Source organism: Balaenoptera physalus (assembly GCF_965194825.1).
Source record: "Balaenoptera physalus genome assembly, chromosome: 3".
Classification (NCBI taxonomy): domain Eukaryota; kingdom Metazoa; phylum Chordata; class Mammalia; order Artiodactyla; family Balaenopteridae; genus Balaenoptera; species Balaenoptera physalus.
In genome coordinates this window covers 141,781,635-141,804,018 of record NC_138890.1, presented here as the reverse complement: position 1 = coordinate 141,804,018, position 22,384 = coordinate 141,781,635, and the positions used below count along the sequence as shown (strand labels likewise).

Genomic DNA, 22,384 nt, shown 5'->3' with positions numbered 1-22,384 from the left:
GACCCTTTCCTATAGTTGTATAGTCATAAAATATTTTGGAAATATTTATAAGGAATTGTTAATCGTAGGACTGGAGGTTGAATAGTTGGAAAGAAGGAGGTTCAAATTAGATCATATTTTTACTTTTTATAACTTTTCATAAGTGTTCATCTGTTTTAACTTTTTACCATGTTACTCTTTAAATTAAAGATAAATTAGAAAGCTGGCTTATTTAAAAATATATGCCAGGCCTAATTATTAGACTCTCAGGTATTAAGTGGTTTGTATTTTCATTAGTCTTCATATCCTTAGGTAAAAAAAAAAAAAAAATCAAAATAGCAGCATTGATTTAGTGATAATATGTATTCTGTTTCTTCTATAGAGAATGATAGAAACCAGTGGAAAGAACAATATACTGGATATGCAGTTGGAAAAAGCTAACTGTTTATTGAAAGTAATGCAAACAAAGGAGGTCGCAATTAAAGAAGGTTAGTTCTTTGCTGCCTACAGAAATAGTAATTCTAATGAGTGTGCTTTTTGCTGTAACAGTGATTTTACATTTGTAAAATATTTTAAATTCACATAGAACTTTCCAGACTATCATTTCATTTTATCCTTAATATAAACCTGAAAGACAGATAGGACTGGTATTACTATTCCACCTCGGTAATGAAGAAACATGAACAAAAGAAGGTAATCTGTCTGAGTCCAGTCAGCTAAGAAATGGCGAATCCAGGGACTTCCCTGGATTTGGCGGTCCAGTGGTTAAGACTTCGCCTTCCAACGCAGGGGGTGCAGGTTCAATCCCTGGTCGGGGAGCTAAGATCCCACATGCCTCACAGCCAAAAAACCAAAAACATTAAACAGAAGCAATATTGTAACAAATTCAATAAAGACTTTAAAAAAAAATGGTCTACATCAAAAAACTCTTAAAAAAAAAAAAGAAATGGCAAATCCAAGGCTCAATCCAGGTCTTCAAACACATGGAAAAAGTACAGTTGAATTCCTGCCTCACAATTACACCAGAAGAAATTTCAGATGGGTCAAAAATTTTAGTGTTAAAAATGGGCTGTTCTAGTCTGAAGCTCTCCCCTCGCTTCTTGGACGTCCACGCCACGCGCTCTGCTCAGCTCCCAGCAGCCTCCATCCCCACTGCCTCTCCTTGCTCTACACCTTCTCTGTGCACCCGTTAGCCCTCAGGGAGCCTGGGAGCCTGGGCACCCAGCCTGGCACGGTGCTACTCATTGAGAAAGCGGCATTGCTCTGCGGCACAAAGGTCTGAGACTGCACTCAGATGAACCAGCTGCAGCGGCAACTTTGCCCCAGGCCTGGTAGTGCTGGGCGTCCCACGCAACCAGTTCCAGGCATCAGGAGAACACCAAGTACCAAGAGAGCCTGAATTCCCTCAAGTTCATCAGAGATGGTCACGCTTTTCCAGAAGTGTGTGACGAATGGCACGCAGATGCACCTGCTTTGCGCCTTCCTGTGGAAGGCCTTGCCCTAGCCCGCCGACAACCGCTGCTTTCAACAGATTCCAAGCTCATCACCTGGGCTCTGTGTGCTGCAACGATGTTGCCTGGAAGTTAGAGAAGTTCCCCAAAGGTGCGTCTGTGCCCAGCATGGAAGCCCTGCTGTCCCAGGAGCCCAGCTGTGCCTAGGGCTCCCCTCCTACCTCTGCTGCTTGCCAGTCACAGTGCTGCCCTCTGTGGGGGTCTCATCCATAAGGTATTTCCTCTACACCTGCGTGCAGAAGCCACCTGATAACCAGGAAGATCCCCCTAGACAGATGCTAGTCCTGTCCATCCCAGCCTTCCCTTTGCCAGACCGAGGGTCCTTACTAATAAAGAGTTGGGCATCAGAAAAAGAAAAAAGAAGAAGAAGCTGTATACATATAATTCCTCACTACGTCAACTGAGAGGGCATAAAATCAGTAGGAACAAACGAACCTAGCACCAAGATCTTGGTTTCTAATACCGTCTTATAATAAAAGGAACCAGGGCTTCTTGAAGAAATGGTTGATTCTAAGACTGGGGCAAGAAATATATAAGATGAGCCTAAAGCATCTTGTAGTAACAGAAAATAAGCAAGTGCTCAAAAAGAAAAAAAACTCCACAATGATAGGGGTGTGTTAAAGGGATAAAGGACCCAAGTGAAAAAGTTCTCAATGACCAAAGCTGAAACAATTTGAGCAACAAAATAAATAAAGTAGTATTGGATTATAACTCAAAGTATATAATAAATATCCATGAGTACATACTGATAAAAATAAATGATTAGGGCTTCCCTGGTGGCGCAGTGGTTGAGAATCTGCCTGCCAATGCAGGGGACACGGGTTCGAGCCCTGGTCTGGGAAGATCCCACATGCCACGGAGCAACTAGGCCCGTGAGCCACAATTGCTGAGCCTGCGCATCTGGAGCCTGTGCTCCGCAACAAGAGAGGCCGCGATAGTGAGAGGCCCGCGCACCGCGATGAAGAGTGGTCCCCGCTCGCCACAACTAGAGAAAGCCCTCGCACAGAAACGAAGACCCAACACAGCCAAATAAATAAATAAATAAATAAATAAAAATTTAAAAAAATAAATAAATGATTAAATAAATAAATAAATGGGGTGAAGAGATAAATCTCTGCAGAATTCCAAATAACTTATGTAAGTGACTTGGCCTCAAGGAAGTATATCATAACACCCCACTCATGAGGTGTGGGCTGTGTACAGTGACTTTCTTCACTGTAGGGAAACATACAGAATGGAAAGGGAGGTGGTGGAGAGTAACTATATAGTGGAGAAATCTGACATACACGACCTAAGGCAAGTAATCAAGGTCAACTGGGTGTAATGTTGATAGTATGTATCTTTGCTATGATGTGATGAAAATGGCACTTTACCTCTATGTTCTTCCCCCCCCATAACCTCATCTAATCATGAGATAAGCATCAGACAGATTCACATAGAGGGACATGCTACAAAATACCTGGCCAGTACTCTGCAAAACTGTTAAGGTCATCAAAAACAAGAAAACTCTGAGAAACTATCACAGCAAAGAGGACCCAAGGAAGACATGACATCTAAATGTAATGTGGTATTGTGAATGGAATCGTAGAACAGAAAAAAGACATTAGGTAAAAATTAAGAAAATCAGGGCTTCCCTGGTGGCGCAGTGGTTGAGAGTCTTCCTGCTAATGCAGGGGACATGGGTTCGAGCCCTGGTCTGGGAAGATCCCACATGCCACGGAGCAGCTGGGTCCGTGAGCCACAACTACTGAGCCTGCGCGTCTGGAGCTTGTGCCCTGCAACGGGAGGGGCCGCGATAGTGAAAGGCCCGCGCACCGCGATGAAGAGTGGCCCCCGCTTGCCGCAACTAGAGAAAGCCCTCACACGAACTGAAGACCCAACACGGCCAAAAATAATAAATAAATAAATAAATAAAGTAGCTATAAAAAAAAAAAAAATTAAGAAAATCAGAATAAAGCATAGATTTTAGTTAATAATAGTGTATCAACATTGGTTCATCAATTATAGCAAACATACTGTACTAAAGTAAGATGTTAATAATAGGGGAGACCAGGTATAGAATATTTGGCAACTCTCTGTAATATCTTCCCAATTTTTCTGTACATCTAAAACTGTTCTAAAAAATAAAGTTAATTAAAGGTCAAAAAAATGAAGCCACAATTTTAAAAAAACTGGAAGAGAATATAGGGGTTTTTGATTTTATGTTTTTAAGAACTGAGAAAGCCTTTCCAAGAGTGACATCTATCAGTGGATATCTGGTTAAATAAATTATGGTATATTTATTTAACGAAATACTACGTAACTGATAAAAAAAATGAAGTACCTTTATATGATATAACATAATCTCCCACATACAGTAAATGAAAACAACAGTGTACACAACAGTATATTATCATTTTTATAAAAATATATCTTAATGCACACACAAACACCCTCTCCCCTATATATTTGTATATCTCTGGAAAGATAAACAATGTCCAGGTAACAGTGGTTGCTTTGAGGGGAGGGAAACTGGTTAGTTTTGAGGCAGAGATTGGCGAGATAGTCACTTTTCACTAAACTTGTGTTTCATGTGTATGTATTACTTGAAAAACATAATCAAATAATTCTTTAAAATCCAGTTATACTTATTCTAAATCTAATGGCCTTTTTGCTGAATAATATGCAGTATAAGTGAAAGAACAAGTGAGAATATCTTAGAAAGCAAAATGTGCACTAATTCACTTAGAGAGGAAGAACAAACTACATATAATGATTGGACTTGTTCAGCAATAAAGAATGATATCTTGATATTTTACTTTCTTCACCTGATACCAGATAAACAATGTCTTTGCCAGCTCAAGATGGTATAATATTGATATTGAGGATCATATACTATTAAAAAAAAAACCTTGTCATACATAATTATTTAATATTTCCAACTGCTTTATGAAATAGATATTAATGCCCAAATTGCTTGTTAATGATAGAGCCTAAATGTGACCTCAAAATAATCACTGATTTACTAAATTATACAGTATAAGCAGTAGCTTAATATTCTGAGCTCTAGTTTTTAAGAATTGGATAAGATAGTATACTTCAAATTACACTGTAAAGTCCAACAGAAATGATAATGCAGGTAAAGATTTGCAAAGAGAATTAAAAGCTATTATTCTAAAATAATGAATGGTATTCTATTGATACCTTTTGAAGAATTCCTTATTGAGCCAGTTTCCTTTGTTTTAAAAAGAAAAAAAGTGTGTTGAGAGAGCCACCTTGTGTTCTAAATTTGAAAATACACATTTTGGGAACATTCAGTATACTTTCAGTTTCAGGGATCTGTTTTCAATTTGCTGATTACTGAGGTACCATATTTCATAAATGCTGGATTCATGCTTTTAAAGGCACAAAGACAAGTGATGGCAGGATCTATGCCTCCATTTTGAATTGTAGCAGCTAATACAGTACCATACATGAAGTAGGTAATGTCAGTTGTCACTTAACCATCATTCTATTACTGGGAAACAGCAAGAGAAAAAAAATGGAGGACGGTGGGAACTTTGTCTGAGTTGGTGGTGGGGAAGGTAGAGGGGGAATGCGGAGGAGTAGAACCTTATACTTGCATAAAGATTTTAACTTCTACAAAATACTTTCATTTCTATTAGTGTAGTTGAAAAAAGTACATGGAGACTGAGTGTGGGACCTCTAACTGAAAGGTGAAGTTTTGAATTCTCCCCTCACAGTACTGGTTCTTTCACTTAGTTAATAAATATAAAAACTATTGAACACCTATGAAATAGTTACCACTTTAGAAGCAAGGAATATCAAAATAAATATCTTTACCTGAAAGAGTTCACTATCTAGAGGGAGAAACGACAAATAACTAAAATCTAATGTGAACAATGGAGAAAAGCAATATATACAAATTTTTATGGGACAGAGAGGAGAGAAATAGTAACAACAACAATAACAATGTTGCATATTTGTAAGTGATTTTAGAAAGTATATTTTTTCATTTGTTTGTCAGAACAGTCTAATATATGAGAATAGTAGCTTACCCAGAGTGTCATAGCTACAAAGTAAAGAAAACTCTAATCTGGTTCCTCTGATTCCAAATTTCATGGTTTCATCAGCATATCCTACAATTCCTGAGGAAGTACTGAATTAAGAGCACAGGATTTGAAATGCGAAAAACCTATGTTCAAAACTAGACCTTCCATATACTGTGGAATCTTTGTTAAGTAACCAGACCTCTATGGGTGACTTCCTCCCTTTGCAAAATCACAATAATTATACCAACTTCTCAGTATCAGTTTGAATACTGATTATGATGTTTATAAGGTACTTAGTGTAATGCCTGGCAGGGTAAACATTCAATAATAGTACTTTATTATACCTAGACAATTTTTATTGTTAGACACAAATGTGGTATTTAATATTTAACCATCAAAACAGATACCCAAGTAAAATGGAAACTAGTCAGTGTGTCACACTAATGCATAGTGCCTGAATATCGGCCGTGGGACTCTAAAACAGAAAGAAAGAGCATGAGGTTCAATATTTATTAGCTGTTAAGCCTAGCACATAAGAATGAAATTGCCCTAATCTTTCTTTTTAAAAATATTGTTATTCTTTATGAAGTTTTCATCATTATATATTTAGCTAGTATAATTATAAACTTAAACTAGTACAACCTGGGTTTCTCAAATTTATAGTAAAAATGTGATAGCAATAACTATCACAGAGTCTGTCTCTGGCTCTGTTCTTGCCCTCTTTCCAGGGCCTCCCACCTACTCAAATTACTCTGAAGAAGTGGTCTTGCGCTGGTCTTCTTGGTGGTAGTAAAGTAGTTAGAATCATTGACTTTGGTGCTGGACTGCTGGAGTTCATGTTGTAGCTCTACCATCTACTATTTATAACTTTGGATAATTTGCTAAACTTCTCCGTATCGATTTCCTCATATGTAAAATGAGGCAAATACTAGGACCAATGTCAAAGGGTTAAGAGGATTAAATGATTTAATATTTGCAAAGCACTTTGAATATCAATACAATATTATTTTCACACCACAGTTTCTCCACTTATTCCTTTCTTACTATGATATTGCCTGTCAATCAATCAATCACTTAACAAATATTTATGGAAAGACTATTATGGACCACAACTGTTCTAAGTACTAGGGAGAAATAGAAAAAAAAAGAAAATAGTCCCTGCTATCCTGGAGCTTACAGCCAAGTGGACTGATTAAAGTTACAGAAGTTTCCACCACTGTTGCTTCCATCAGCTGTTGCTGGTGATAACCAAGGGTATACTGAAAGCTTATATGCACGTGTCAGGGCACTAATGCTTGCAAAGGAGGTTCCATCTCCCATTATGCAAGAAGACATTGGCACCAAAGTTGCTGATGCCTTGTAACTCAGAACATTGTGTTTTTACTCCTTTTATTGCTACTCCCTTGCCCTAGGACTCAGGCAAAGAGGACAGGTTAGAGGACAGTGAGGAAGAAAAGCATTGTCTTCTCCCAAATGACACCATCTCATCAGCTCTCTCTATTTTTGAACAGAACTTAATGTTCCTTGACTCTCTTTCCTTAGAATGTTCTTTTATGGAAAATTCACTTGGATACAAACCTCATAGTTCTCCAGACATGTCCAAATGTGCCTTACTTCTAGGGCAGATGTTACTAAGTCACATGGTGGGGAATCCCTACTATACTGGGTTTATCGTGCCTTAGAAAACTCATTACTAAATCCTGGAGTGCATTTGACCTAAAGAGTGCTTAAAGAGTGATTAAAAAGTATTTATTATATAATTTATTTTGAGATATCTGGTTGATTTATTAAGTCTCATAATTGTCAATTAAATATTATTTTAAGTATCTCAACTTTGAGATAATAATTCCAAAATGAAAGCAAATAATATTCAAATAAATTTATCTTTTATGTTTTAGAATGTGCTACTCTTCATAATATGATAAAAGGGCTACAACAGACCATTGAATATCAACATAATTTGAAAGGTAAGTTAGAAAAAAAAGTAAGATCTAAAAAAATATTATATATTTAAGCACCTTTAAGCATAGAGAGTTTTCATAAACAAAACGAAAAGACAGCCCTCAGAATGGGAGGAAATATTTGCAAATGAAGTAACTGACAAAGAATTAATCTCCAAAATATACAAGCAACTCATGCAGCTCAATATCAAAAAAACAAACAACCCAATCCAAAAATGGGCAGAAGACCTAAATAGACATTTCTCCAAAGAAGATATACAGATTGCCAACAAACACATGAAAGAATGCTCAACATCACTAATCATTAGAGAAATGCAAATCAAAACTACAATGAGGTATCACCTCACACCAGTCAGAATGGCCATCATCAAAAAATCTACAAACAATAAATGCTAGAGAGAGTGTGGAGAAAAGGGAACCCTTTGCACTGTTGGTGGGAATGTAAATTGATACAGCCACTATGGAGAACAGTATGGAGGTTCCTTAAAAAACTAAAAATAGAACTACCATACAACCCAGCAATCCCACTACTGGGCATATACCTTGAGAAAACCATAATTCAAAAAGAGTCATGTACCACAATGTTCATTGCAGCTCTATTTACAATAGCCAGGACATGGAAGCAACCTAAGTGTCCATTGACAGATGAGTGGATAAAGAAGATGTGACACATATATACAATGGAATATTACTCAGCCATAAAAAGAAACAAAATTGAGTTATTTGCAGTGAGGTGGATGGACCTAGAGACTGTCATACAGAGTGAAGTAAATCAGAAAGAGAAAAACAAATACCATATGCTAACACATATATAGGGAATCTAAAAAAAAAAAATGGTTCTGAAGAACCTAGGGGCAGGACAGGAATAAAGACGGAGACTTGTAGAGAATGGACTTGAGGACGTGGGGAGGGGGAAGGGTAAGCTGGGACGAAGTGAGAGAGTGGCATGGACTTATATATACTACCAAATGTAAAATAGATAGCTAGTGGGAAGCAGCCGCATAGCACAGGGAGATCAGCTTGGTGCTTTGTGACCACCTAGAGGGGTGAGATAGGGAGGGTGGGAGGGAGACACAAGAGGGAGGAGATATGGGGATATATGTATATGTATAGCTGATTCACTTTGTTATGAAGCAGAAACTAACACACCATTGTGAAGCAATTATACTCCAATAAAGATGTTAAAAAAAAAAAAAGAATAGAGAGTTTTTACATCTCTGACAGTAAATTTCTCTTAATCTGGTCTTGTTAAGTTCATCAGCTAAGGGCAGGGCTCCTTACTACTTAATAATACTTCCTAAATTATTGTGAAATAAGAAATGTCATGCTGAACAGAACAATTCAGTCATATCCTGACAAGGACATCAGGGTTTTATAATTGATTATAATAATTCTATTACTTTTGAAAGGTTAGAAGTATATTTATTCTCAGTAGTATTCTTGGTCTAATAACCCTGTGTTCCGTTTTGAAGGATGGGTATTACTAGTAATCACATGATGAGTATTCTATTCAAACTTCAGTGATAGTTTAGTTTACATTTTAATTTTTGTCATAAGCTAAGGCTATGTTTGTGTAAATGAAGCCAACACATTCAGCTTATCTTATTTTTGTTAGTCATGCTAACCCAATCAATAGGCCTACCATTTACAAAATGAAGCAACCTAGTGTTTTGTCCTGTTCTGATTTAGCTACAGTGCAGTGTTAGTGGGACTTTCCTCTGCTATATTGGAGTTTAGACTAAATTGCCTCCAAGGTCTCTTCCAACATAAAACTCACATCAAACAGGAATTTTTCATCTTAGTCCTCTGCTTTTATCACAAAGAAACAACTTTACATATGTAGGTGAGATACAGTGGTGATCTTATATGCTATTTATTTGATTTGATGTGTTATTCCTTGTAGTTGTTATAATATTCTAATTGAGATGTATCTATTTTTAAGAATTATTATTAGTTCTTACTTTTTCCCCATTGCTTTCCCTTAAAATATTTCCTCAACTGTTGATGAAACAAATATAGAAATTGTATAAGAATACTTCACACTTACATTGTCAAACAGCATCTGCAGTACATAAAGGACTCATTTCCATATTAATACATCACTAAAGCTGTTCTGGAGATCAAGAAGGGTGACAGATAGGGAACCATACCATCTCCAATATCTTTTCTTTTGGTTAATTCCTGCAGATGTCTGATCGCCATTTGTCCATTAGATTTTCACTTTACTTGGTTCTAGCGTTCTGCTCATTTTTTCCCAGCATTTGATCCCCATCCCACACCTGGTTTGCGCTTTCATTTGTCCATCTCAATGCTGATGGCTCAAAACAACTTTTCCCTTCTCTGACTAAATACAACGCCTACCTGCACTTTTTAAAAACTGTGTATGTTCAAAATCCTTTACAGGATTCAAATGGTATTTAACGCTTTTCAGTATTTTGTTCAAATAAAACATCTATCAGAAATTAATGTTAAATACTTTGAAGTCCCAGAAAGTCAATTATAATTCAATAATGAATATGTTAAATGTTATTTCTTTGTAAGAGGAAATTAAATATCAACCAATGGTCAAGAGCACCATCTTTTCACAGATATGGTAGTACAAATTTTTTAATAACCCATTTCTGAAAATAGATATTCTATGGTGTCTCTCAGGAAGAAATAGCAATTCATTGATTTCATTTTTCCAGTGTTTCTACAGGCCTTGGTTTGGGCAAAGTGATAGATGTGAACTACCTGTCTTTCTTCTGTTTCATCCATTTGATTGTCAAGATTGTATGGTTAATTTGCTTATCTAGGCTACAGTGGTTACAAATGTCTGCCTCCCCAGAAAGTATTTCCTCTTCTTAATAAAAACCTGATTTTTTTTTTTTCTGACATCCATTCTTCATCCACACAATCATATGCCTCAGTGGAAGCTAATTACACCCCAACTCCAACAGAGGGCTTCTGGAATAATTTTCCTCTCTTCCAAAAAAATGTTTTCTTCTAGTTGCTGATAAGTCTGCATATAATGCCTGAAATTGTTGCAGACTCTTTGCTTTCAGCTTGAAAATTATGACAGCTTGAGGAGAGCAGGAAGAAAAAACTAAAAAGACATGGTTTCTTGACAGCATTATTGAACTGGTGAATCAATTACCCTCTAGGCTTAAGAGTTTCTTCTACCACTGTAAGAGAAACGATACCTCCCTTTACTCTCATCCATCAATCTTTTCAGTAGGGGCTTATGGGCTGTGTAAAAGATGATCCATTGAGATGCAGAAAGAAAACAATGAAATTCCTATTTACATTTATTTTTATCTAAAAATCAAGGCAAATAATTTGATGAAAATTTAATAGTGGAATGTTATTCCTTACTCTTTCTTTTTTTTTTTTTTACCCGAAACTAATAGAATATTTTATTTTTATTTTTATTTATTTATTATTATTATTCCTTACTCTTTCTGTATGTCAGTTATGCATCATTTATAATGCACAAGATTCCTCTTCTCCCAAGGAGAGTGGGAGTTCTAAAACTAAACAGTTGCATCTTTATTTTTTCTCCAGTCTCAGTGTATTGACATGTAGTACGGTTTACATGTACCTGGTTAAGAGGGTTTATATATTATATTAGCTACTTATGATCAAACTAATCCTTTCAAAATAGACAGTTGCTTTAAGAAATAAAACACATTTGACAATAATACTAATAACACAAACGCAAGTCAAGAATAAGAAAGTAGCAGAGCTGTTACTTGCTACCCTTGTACAAGTTCATCAGACATATTAAAAAGTTAAAAATTATGAAAATCTATCATACCTGATGAAATGTCAGCCAATGGTGGCCAAGTAACTGCCTTTGGGAGAAAATTAATCTATAGCAAGACTGTTTTCAAATGAATATTTGGAAATGGTTCTATCATTAAGTGATTTGGAAGCCGAAAGTGTGTCAACTTTAAGTATTCTCACCTGCATATTAAATTTGGCATAGAAATGCTAAATTCAATAAAAATTTTTCAATGATTCTCAGTGATTTTGAACCCTTTCGTTAAATGTTTGTTTGGTTTTTTGTTTTTAAAAATCTTTAGAGAGGCTTATAAAAACAATTAACACCAAAGAAGATGGATTTTGACAAAATTTCAAAAACAATCACTTTTGCATAATTGGTGTTTGGGATTGTAAAACGAATACAGTAGTTCCTCCATCTCTGCAGGCCCTGCATCCATGGGTTCAACCAACCTAGATAGAAAATACTTGAAAAAAAAATTCAGAAAGTTCCAAAAAGCAAAACTTGAATTTGCCAAGGGCTAGTAGCTATTTACATAGCATTTACATTGTATTTATAATTATTTACATAGCATTTACATTGTATTAGGCATTATAAGTAATCTAGAGATAAAAAATACACAGAAGGATATGCATAGGTTATATGCAAATATTATGCCATTTTATATAAGAGATTTGAGTATCCATGAATTTTGGTACCCACAGGGAGTCCTGGAACCAATCCCCCAAGGATACTCAGGGATGACTGTATTGTGATTTAGTAAGTGCAGCCAGTGATGAGTTTGTTCCATTAAAACCAAGTATCAAAACAATCTGAATATTAAAACCAGACTTTGAAGAGTTAAATCAACATTGTAAAAACTGTTGACGCATTTTCAGTTCCATTGTTTCACTAAAATGTAAACAATAATAATGATTCAATAATTTTAAAGTTTTATAACAGTACTTTAAATAATATTAGAATAAATTAACATTTTTCCTCTTTAGTTCACCTTTTTTACTTCTATTTTATGTTTTAAGAATTATATACAGTTAGAAAATAGTATATATATACACATATATATAATTTATAAATAACTAAACATGAATTGGGATGTAACGCTCTTTTTTTTTTATAAATTTTATTTATTATTATTTATTTATTTTTTTTGGCTGCATTGGGTCTTCGTTGCTGCACGCGGGCTTTCTCTAGTTGTGGCGAGCAGGGCTACACTTTGTTGCAGTGCACGAGCTTCTTATTGCAGTGGCTTCTCTTGCTGCAGAGCACAGGCTCTAGGCAAGCAGGCTTCAGTAGTTGTGGCACACAGGTTCAGTAGTTGTGGCTCGCGGGCTCTAGAGCATAGGCTCAGTAGTTGTGGTACATGGGCTTAGTTGCTCCGCGGTATGTGGGATCTTCCTGGACCAGGGCTCGAACCCGTGTGCCCTGCATTGGCAGGCAGATTCTTAACCACTGCGCCACCAGGGAAGCCCATGCTCGTTATTTTTATTAAGAGGGCATACAATTATAAGAGTTTGGAGACTATTAGTTTAGAACACTTCATCTGTTTGTCACTACTTTTTAGATTTTGTTATTTATGTTGGCCTGTCTATTCCCTCCTAACATCCTACCAGTTATACATGACATAGTGGTTGGTCCCTCTTACCAAGGTATTAAACCTTTTATGGCAATACCATTGGAATTTCATAGCTTAAGGGAAAACGTGAGCCTCTCATTCTCATGAGTGATTGGATGATCAAGTTAAATATATTTTCTGAGATGTTCTCATTGTCAAGGACCAAAGAAGCTCTTCCTTTTATTACTGCTAACCTGACACCAAGAAGGAAAGTCATGAAACAATATTAAGTGAATTGCATCTGATATGCTGTCTATCAGGGTGGAGAGAGGCAAGGGCCCATCATGCAGGTTATGCATGAGTGTTGGCAGCCCTTTATACTATGGACTTTTTTTTCTTGTTGCTTGATTACCCTATCCTCTACTCCTCAACTTTAGTCTTTATACCTCAAAGAATGAATTCATCCTATCTTTGAAGTAATACGTGTTTGGAGTTCAGGATATGAACATAGAAAGAGAGTATGATTCATCACAATATATCAAATGATAGGAATATTTCTTATATTATTGTATATTATTCTATATACTGGTTTAGGAAAGAAACTTCAGTAACTCATTATACGAAAGATGGTGACATTATGCCTTTTGATTTATGACCAGTGACTACTAATACCAGGGCAAAAAGAAAAAAAAGACTTGGAGATTTTTCTCCATTAGAGGAGAATTATCACCATATAACCAGTCCCAGATCAATTGAATTTCAGGAATTTAAACACATGGGCGGTAACAAAAGAGAAAAGAGAGAGACACATGAAATCAGCTGCAAATATGGAGCACGTCCAAATTCAGTAGAATTTAAACTTATTTTTGCCAGTTTTCTCTAGATAATTTCTTACAACTTAATATTGCTTTTTTCCTATCTAAACTGAGTCTGAATAACTTGAATTTATTTAGGACCTTATACTCTAACAGGGTAAGTTTTAAGGAAGACATTGTTATGTACAGTGCAACTTTACTATACAAAATTGTACTAAACAAAATGATTTAGTCAAAACTGATCATTGATCAGAATGTTTAAAAAGGGGCAATAGCACATATTTAGTGCTATTTTATAAGAGAATTATCTGAGAAAGTAGGCTAATCCATGATCAGCTACTTCTTAAGAAAAAAGTATTGCTTAAATTAAAAGTAGTTTGAAAAGTGTAGAAATACTTCTTTCAACATAATTGTGAAAAATACATACGTGGAAAGAATGAAATAGATTCTAGAAATAGACCCCAATATTTGCTAGTGTAATATATGACACAAGGAGTATTTCAGTTTAGTGGAAAAAGAAGGGCATTTTAAAGTATGGTACTGGCCTAACTAGCTTACCATCTGGAAAGCTTTCCCACCACATCAAAAATAAATTCCAGATGGATTAAAAAAAAACTTTAGTGTGAAAACAACAATAAAAACTTAAAAGAAAATCCAGGAAAAATGTACAACCTGGAGCTGAGGGATATCATCTTAACCAATCTGGGAACCTCAGATACTATATAAAGAAAAAAAAGACCAGCAGACTTTCTTAACATCAATGCAACAAAAGCACAGACAACAATGTAAAAAGAACTTTGCATGTTATTTGTCACACAGAAGTCAAAAAGCCAATAATTTATTTGAAAAAGTGTTTTCAAATACCAATGTAGTTTATATCTGCAATACAGAGAGCTCTACAAATTGATCAGCAGAGATAAAGAGAATTTTTAAATGGGCAAAAGATATGAATAAAAATATGGAAATGTGTATGTGTGTGCGTATGTATGATACAGAGGTTAAGAACATGGAGAAAAACACAGAAGGATACACAATTACACCAGGGGTGTGGAGGCAATGGGAAAAAAAGAGGGAGAAGAAGAAGGCAGAAAGAAAGAGAATGGAAGCGTTCCCTAAAAGTATCTCAGCATGTATGATATGACCCTATTTATGTAAAATTATTAAAATGTATGTACAAAAATGCAAAGAAAAATTATAGACTTGAAGGAATGTCCATTTTTAAGAAATAAGTTTTTTTGCAAAGTAATATATATGGTACAATTTTATACTGTTAAAAACAAATAAAACCAGTACAAATGTGTGGTATGTTTATATATAATTGTATAAACTGGGAGAAAAATAGAGAAGGGATACAGACCAGGCTGTTAACATTGATAGCTTCAGTGAAGTGAGTGGATAGGATAGGTGTATAGAGATGATTAGCTTCCCTTTACAGTTGCTTCACTTACTAAAAGAAGCAAGAATGCTTTTATAAATTGGAAAACATCGAATACCTTTTCTTTTATTTTTCAGTGATGGATACTTCAGCAATTCCAATAGATACAAGAGATATTTGTTGCCTAGTTAGTACAATCTCTTTATACTGAATGGTGAGACACTAGAGGCTTTCCCACTAAGATTAGGAACAAGGCAAGGAAACCCTTTCTTACCACTCCTTTTCACCATTGTGTTGGAAGTTCTAGCTAATACACTAAGACAAGAAAAGGAAATAAAAGTCATACAGATTGGGAAGGAAGAAATAAAACATTTTTCAAAAATGACATCATTATCTACATGGAAAATCTAAAATATTCAACAAAAAAACTTCTAGAACTAAGTGATTATAGCAAGGTTGTGCTATACAAGATTAATATACAAAAGTCAATTGTTTTCCTATATACTAGCAATGAACAAGTGGAATTTGAAATTTAAAACACAATACTTGGGGCTTCCCTGGTGGTGCAGTGGTTAAGAATCCGCCTGCCAGCGCAGGGGACATGGGTTCGAGCCCTGGTCTGGAAAGATCCCACATACCGCGGAGCAACTAAGCCCGTGCACCGCAACTACTGAGCCTGCGCTCTAGAGGCTCTGAGCCACAACTGCTGAAGCCTGCACACCTAGAGCCCATGCTCTGCAACAAGAGAAGCCACTGCAATGAGAAGCCCACGCACCACAACAAAGAGCAACCCCCACTCGCCGCAACTAGAGAAAGCCCGCGCACAGCAACGAAGACCCAACACAGCCAAAAATAAATAAATAAAACAAATAAATTTTTTTAATTAAAAAATAAAAATTAAAAAAAAAACACAATACTACTTACATTAGCACCTCCCAAAATGAAATACTTAGGTATAAATCTAACAAAATATGTATAAGATATATATAAGACAAACTACAAAACTTTGATACAGTAAGTCAAAGAAGAACTAAATCAATAAAGAGATAGTCCATGTTCATGGATAGGAAGATTCAATATTGTCAAGATGTCAGTTCTTTTCAACTTGTTCTACAGATTCAAAGTGATCCCAATCAATATCCCAGCAAGTTACTTTGTGAATATGACAAACAGAGTATGAATAATACAGAACTTGGAATTATTGTTATCCAGGTCTAATGTCTCATTCAGCCCTGTCACTGATCCCAGTTGGGCACTGAACTCAAGTCCTGACCTCTATCTCACACTGATTTCCAGTTCCAGTCCTGGCTCCAATCCTACTTCTGGCCTAATTTTAGCTCTGAACACCTTTAATGTCTGGCTCAGGTAGAGATCCTGGCTCTATTTTGAACTCTCACCATGCACTATACCAGGGTTGGCTCTTTCCTGATCTAAGTATATCTGATTTTCCTAAAAACACCTAGAGGTTTACAAGAGTGAATACAGAAAACTGTGAAGCACCACTCCTTCTCCATCATCCTTCATCAAGAGAAACATTTTGGTTATATACCAAAAATGTCAATTATGATAGATGTGAAACAGTAGGACAAATTAAAGATGCACAACTACATTTTAATTAATTTCATTTTTCTTATTTAAGTTCTACATGGAAAGGCATTATATAAATACAACTGTGGTTCTTAATAATGTTGCTGAAAGATAAAACCTCCCTTTCTTTCTAGCTTAGGATATCACTCATCTCTTTTGACAGTAGTTTTGTTTCCCTCACCCATTCTGCAATACAAACTATACTAATCCTCAAATACAGATCAATCCAACCATACACTGTTTTACTTGCATGCTACAGCTACTGAAGGCTATTGGTGAAAAATCATACACTGCAGACTCCTTTTAATTTTTGAGTCCCAGTATCACTTATACCCTTAATTTATCTTGGCTTTTTAAATTTTCATCCTTTAAGCCCCCAACTTTAAATGTTTCTTTCTCTTTCAACCTACTTTACTTTCTATATCACAGAAAAAATGAAAGCTGTCAGGTATAAACTAGCTCATTTCCTGTCATCTACCACCCCTTCTTCCCACTGCACTTCCTCCAATGTATTCATACACAGGCATATCCTTACTTCCTTCCTCATTAGCTTAGAAAAAAGAAAATCCTTCTTCTTATCCAAAGTTTATTTCTCCGCATGGGTTTAACTCTCATCTCTCTTCACCTCTCTCTTCTGGGATGTTGCATCTTCAGTTGTCTCTTCTTTTCTCTCTTTCATTTCCCTCTTTCTATTGGCCATTCTTCTCAGCACTTAAACAACTCAGATCTCTCCCATCTTTTCAACAAACAAGACAAAGTTTTCTTGACTTTGAGTTTATTCCCTCCAATTACCCTCACTCTTTCCTTTTACAATCAAATCTCACGGGAATAGTCTGCACTCACTATCTCCATTTCCTTACCTCCACCTAGTCTTCAACTTAGAACAATTGAACATCTCCCTAAGTTTTCAGATTCAAAGTTCTTTCATTTTATCTTTTTACTGCATTTACCGCCATTGATTATAACCCCCTTAAACTCTCTTTTCTTAGTAACACCCTCACCTGCGTCTCTGGACACTTCTTAGTCTTCTTTATAGGATAGTCTTACTTTGGCCACCTCTAAATGTTTCTCAGCCTACGAGAAATATTCTCCTGGATACCTCAAGCATTTCAAATTTGGCGTGGTAAAGATCTAGATTCATCACTTCACTCCTAAAAATCTTCCCCTTTTAATTTTTCCCAAACCAATGAACAGTTTTCAACCACTCAAATCAGAAACCTAGAAGGCAAACGTTCCCTTTTCTCTTTTGCCTCTGCTATCCAATCAGTCACTAAGCCTCCTGTTAATTCTATCATCTAAATAGTTATCTTTATTTTCCTTTTGTCTCCTACTGCCAGTGACCTAATTTAGGCTTCTGTTATTTCTTATTTGATTTATTGTTACTGATATCCATTCCTCTGGGGTCAACCCCCACCCCCCCATTCATCCTCTACACTGCCGGATAATCTTTTTAACATGTAACTAATCATTTCACTTCATTGTTCAAAATTCTTTGATGATTCTGTAACCTACAAAATAAAATTCAAAGTTATTCATATAGAATATGTCTACCTCCTATTAGGCTACATCTCCAACCTATTTAACACATTCTCCTTAAAATTTACACGCCAACAATACTGTATTTGAATTGTAATTTTCCCAAATGTGCTATATTCACTCAAGCCCAAAGTCTTCTGTGCAGTTTTCTGTATCTGGAACGCATTCCTCCAACTTATCATTTAAGTCTCAGCTCAAGTGGTTCCTCTTCTACAAATCCTTTCCTGACTTCAAGCTGACCTAAGCTTTTCTTCCACAACTCCCCACCATATTTCAGACACACTGCCATTACAGAGCAATTATCATAGCATATCATAACTATTTACACATCTGTCTCACCACTAGGCTGTAAGTTCTTTGAGGAGCAATAATTTTTTTGTTTCAACATTCCCAATGTCATACACAGAGCCTGGTGTGTAATTGATGTTGTATGCATGTGTTGAATACATACATGAATGGAAACTTGAAAGTTAAACATATTCCCATATTAATTAAAAAGTTTTATATATTAGGATATTCTTTGATGTTTTTTACACAGGTGAAAATGAACAACTAAAAAGAAATGCTGATCTTATGAAAGAAAAGTTAAAAACTCATGAACAGGTGAGTTTGTATGTCTTCATATTCAATCAGATCCCTGTGGAGCACTGTCTTCCCAAATTAGAAAAAAAAAGTTTTTTTCATTAATAAAGACAGCCAAAAGTTTCAGAGTAAATATATATGGAAGTGCCAGAATTTTTAATAAATAAATTTTTTTTAGAAAATACAAGTTTTGAGGACCCTTGGCTTTTTACAGACTATAATGCACTAACATATCACTTGCATTACTTTTTCTTTCTAACAAAAAAGGATGAAATAATTTTGCCATATATTTTAAAATTATGTTAATAGACTTTTTACTGTAGAATATACTCAATTAGCACTTTAAAACTTTTTTATAATAAAGTGAATGAGTCTTCAATATTTATGATTTGAGTAATTTATTGCAATTTTATTGTACCATCTAAATGAAGAGAGCATTTTATGTGGATCACCAATTAATTTTCTCCCAAGGGCCAACATACCCTCTGCTACGTTTTCTTCTCTCCTATAAGAACAGTGCCATGATGGCAATTATAGAACATAAAACACAGTACCTAGAACATAAAAGGTCCTCAGTAAATGTAAGTTCCCAACCCTCTGCCCTTTGGGAAGTTTATTATGCTAATTTTTTCTCATCTCCTAAGAGCCAATATGTCAAACTCTGGCAGACCTAAGATTTCCAAAACTCAACTTGGATCTGTATCCAGCTTAGAACTTCAACTTGAAGGATCATCTCTATTTCAATCTGGTTCTTCACTTGAGGAGCCTTTGAAGAAATACAGGCTAATTCTGTAACCCTTCCAGGGCTTCTGGGTAATACTCAGGAGTAATGAATGGCATCTGACTGTGCTCTTGGAAAATTTAGCTTCTCATCACCAATTTTGAAATAATTTAAATATCTCTGGATTATATCCCATCCTTTATTTTTCCTTTCCTCTGTTTCCTTTATTTTTCCATCATTTTCATATCTTGCCTCTAGAGTTCAACAATAAATGTGAAGTCAGGGTGTAACTGGGACAGAGCGAAAGGGGGAAAATTTTTGCCTCTTTTTTCTTCTAAAATGTCAAGTCATAGAATACTGCTTTATCTAGAATACTACGAATTTTCAGAGGGATGGGAATTACAGAGAAAACACCGTGATCCAAGATTCTGAACTTATTAATCGCTGTCCAAAGCAAACTAAAGATTACCTCAATCCAATGAAAATTCTCTAGTACAAAACCTCCAGGCACATCCAAAACATATGAAGAACCACTCCCTAGAAACAAACTTAGGAGTTACTTAACGGCCATATTTATGGAATATGTTAAGAATTATTAAGTTTTATAAGAACAAAAATATAACCAGAAGCTGTCCCTTGGAATTTAAAGTTCCCAGAAAGCAAATGAAAAGAAGGCAACCAAGAATAACTTGTTGGAACTTTGTCCTCTTAAAAAGAGGAAAGGATTGGACTCCTTGGGGCTGGCACAGGCTAAACTAGGGGAGAAGAACCTAATGAGATACAGCCTGGCCCCAGCCCAGACATTTAGGATAGCCTTATGCCTCGAGGCTGCAGTGAAAATCCTGGGTCTTACCAAATTAATGGCAACATTTCAGGTGGCAAAGTCAATGGGGAAAAGATACATAGATTTGTCTCTTGTGGTTTCCCAGGGCAGCAACTGCTTAATGCAACCATCTGAGTCAGGAGTAGTTTATGAAAGGCACTCTATAGTTGCCCATCTAGAAATCGATACAAACATAGGAAAAATAGCAGTTCATGAGATTCACCACTTTAGTCACCTGCCCAGCTTTAATCAAAGGCAATGGTTGGATATGTTCAGCCATTCCTGCAAGTTGCCTGGCAAAAAAAAGTAGCCCAAGTAGGACTCCTGACTATATCCCCTTGAATTTTTGATAATCTAGAGGAGCTATGCACTGGGTCTAGGCTAAGAACCTCTGACTTAATTCTTATTTGCACTCTCATTCATTCAAAATATATATATCAAGGGATATACACTAGGAGTTAGGAATACAACAGTGAGTAAAAACAAAGTCCCTGCTTTTACGGTGTTTAGAGATTTTTCTGGGCCTCTTGCCTTGATCATTGTCTCTTTCTTACTATCCCACCTCACTTTTATTCTTCCTGCTTTCCTTTTCTCCTGCCTGTGAGTGGTTTCTTTATGTAGAAACATACCTCTTGAAAAATTGTAAATTTTATCTTTGGAGGATTTCTCTCTCAACACCTCTCTCAATACCACTCTCCGTATTAGCATAGTAAATCACTTCTATGCTTCAACAACCTAAGAAACTAACCTCAGGAGGCTGTTGAGCACTTCTAAAACCCCAAATTCATCCTTCTTTAGCCTCCCCATAAAACTAACCCTTACCATAGGTAATGCTTAACCTCCTTCTGGGAATTAGGAATGTGTATATAATTTTCAGAAACAGAAATTCAGCCCACATTCAAAGGGATTCATCCTACATTAGGGTAAGCTCGCAGGCTATCAAACAGTGCCTAAAGTTGGCTTTAAAATAGAGCTTTGGCGCTTTTTTCACATATTTTAATGCTGTCATGGCATTTATTCATACAATTAAACAAAATATTTTGAGCATCTATGATATGCTCTGAATATAGTGATGAGAATTCAGAGGCAAAGATAAAAAATCATTGTCTCTAGATGGTCTGTATCTACTTGGACCAGAAATTGGTCCTTCTCAAAGCTGAGCATTCAAACAATGAACAATATCTTTCCCCTCTAGATATGATTATATACCAAAAATTAATATAAACTTTGAAAATTTCATCTTTCTAATTAATCAAAAGTTGTCTACACATACTCAAATTGAAGGATGAATGTATATTTTAATCTTTAGGAATATAAGAATAGTATTGCCAAACTTATGAGTGAAATGAAAATCAAAGAGGAGGGACATAAGACAGAAATAACAAAACTTTATCAAGATATGCAGAAAAAAGGTAAGTTTTTTATTTTTAATTTACTGAATTCTAAGATACCATAAAACAATTTACACAGATATATAAACTTTTTTCAGTAATTGCCAGTATTCTGAATAAACATTGCCTTGACACATTCGAATTTAGTTTTTGTTCCTTTCTATATATTTATGTGATATAAATTATAGCATTTAGGGGCTTCCCTGGTGGCGCAGTGGTTGAGAATCTGCCTGCCAATGCAGGGGACACGGGTTCGAGCCCTGGTCTGGGAAGATCCCACATGCCGCGGAGCAACTAGGCCCATGAGCCACAACTACTGAGCCTGCGCGTCTGGAGCCCGTGCTCCGCAACAAGAGAGGCCGCGACTGTGAGAGGCACGCGCACCACGATGAAGAGTGGCCCCTGCTCGCCGCAACTAGAGAAAGCCCTCGCACAGAAATGAAGACCCAACACAGCCAAAATTAATTAATTAATTAATTAATTAATTTTTAAAAAAATGTGAAAGTGTTCTGTAAGCCATACCAGTGACATCATTTAAAAAAAAAAATTATAGCATTTAGAAATTGGACTCATGGAGTTTGCACTTAACATTATTTAATGTGAAATAGTTAATATCATTGTAAAATTAATATAAAATGTATAGTTAACTTTGATATTTATATACTCAGCATATTGAATATAATTTCACTAATGAAATATCCTTCCTTCAGCAAAGTCTCATGAACTTATGTTGAGAGTTAACTGGTTTCATAAAGGT

At 35.8% G+C, this 22,384-nt stretch overlaps 1 protein-coding gene across 3 annotated transcripts in view; it reads left to right on the top strand.

Annotated features, from left to right (window-relative positions):
* CCDC152 (coiled-coil domain containing 152) overlaps positions 1-22,384 on the top strand; it is a 34,357-nt gene that overhangs the window by 4,973 nt on the left and 7,000 nt on the right. For all 3 annotated transcript variants that reach the window (XM_082454543.1, XM_082454541.1, XM_082454542.1), the window contains 4 exons: positions 362-467; positions 7,420-7,488; positions 18,649-18,713; positions 21,546-21,648. In XM_082454543.1, coding sequence (XP_082310669.1) covers positions 365-467; positions 7,420-7,488; positions 18,649-18,713; positions 21,546-21,648 — 340 coding nt within the window. In that variant the 5' untranslated portion in view covers positions 362-364. The remainder of the gene's footprint in view (positions 1-361; positions 468-7,419; positions 7,489-18,648; positions 18,714-21,545; positions 21,649-22,384) is intronic.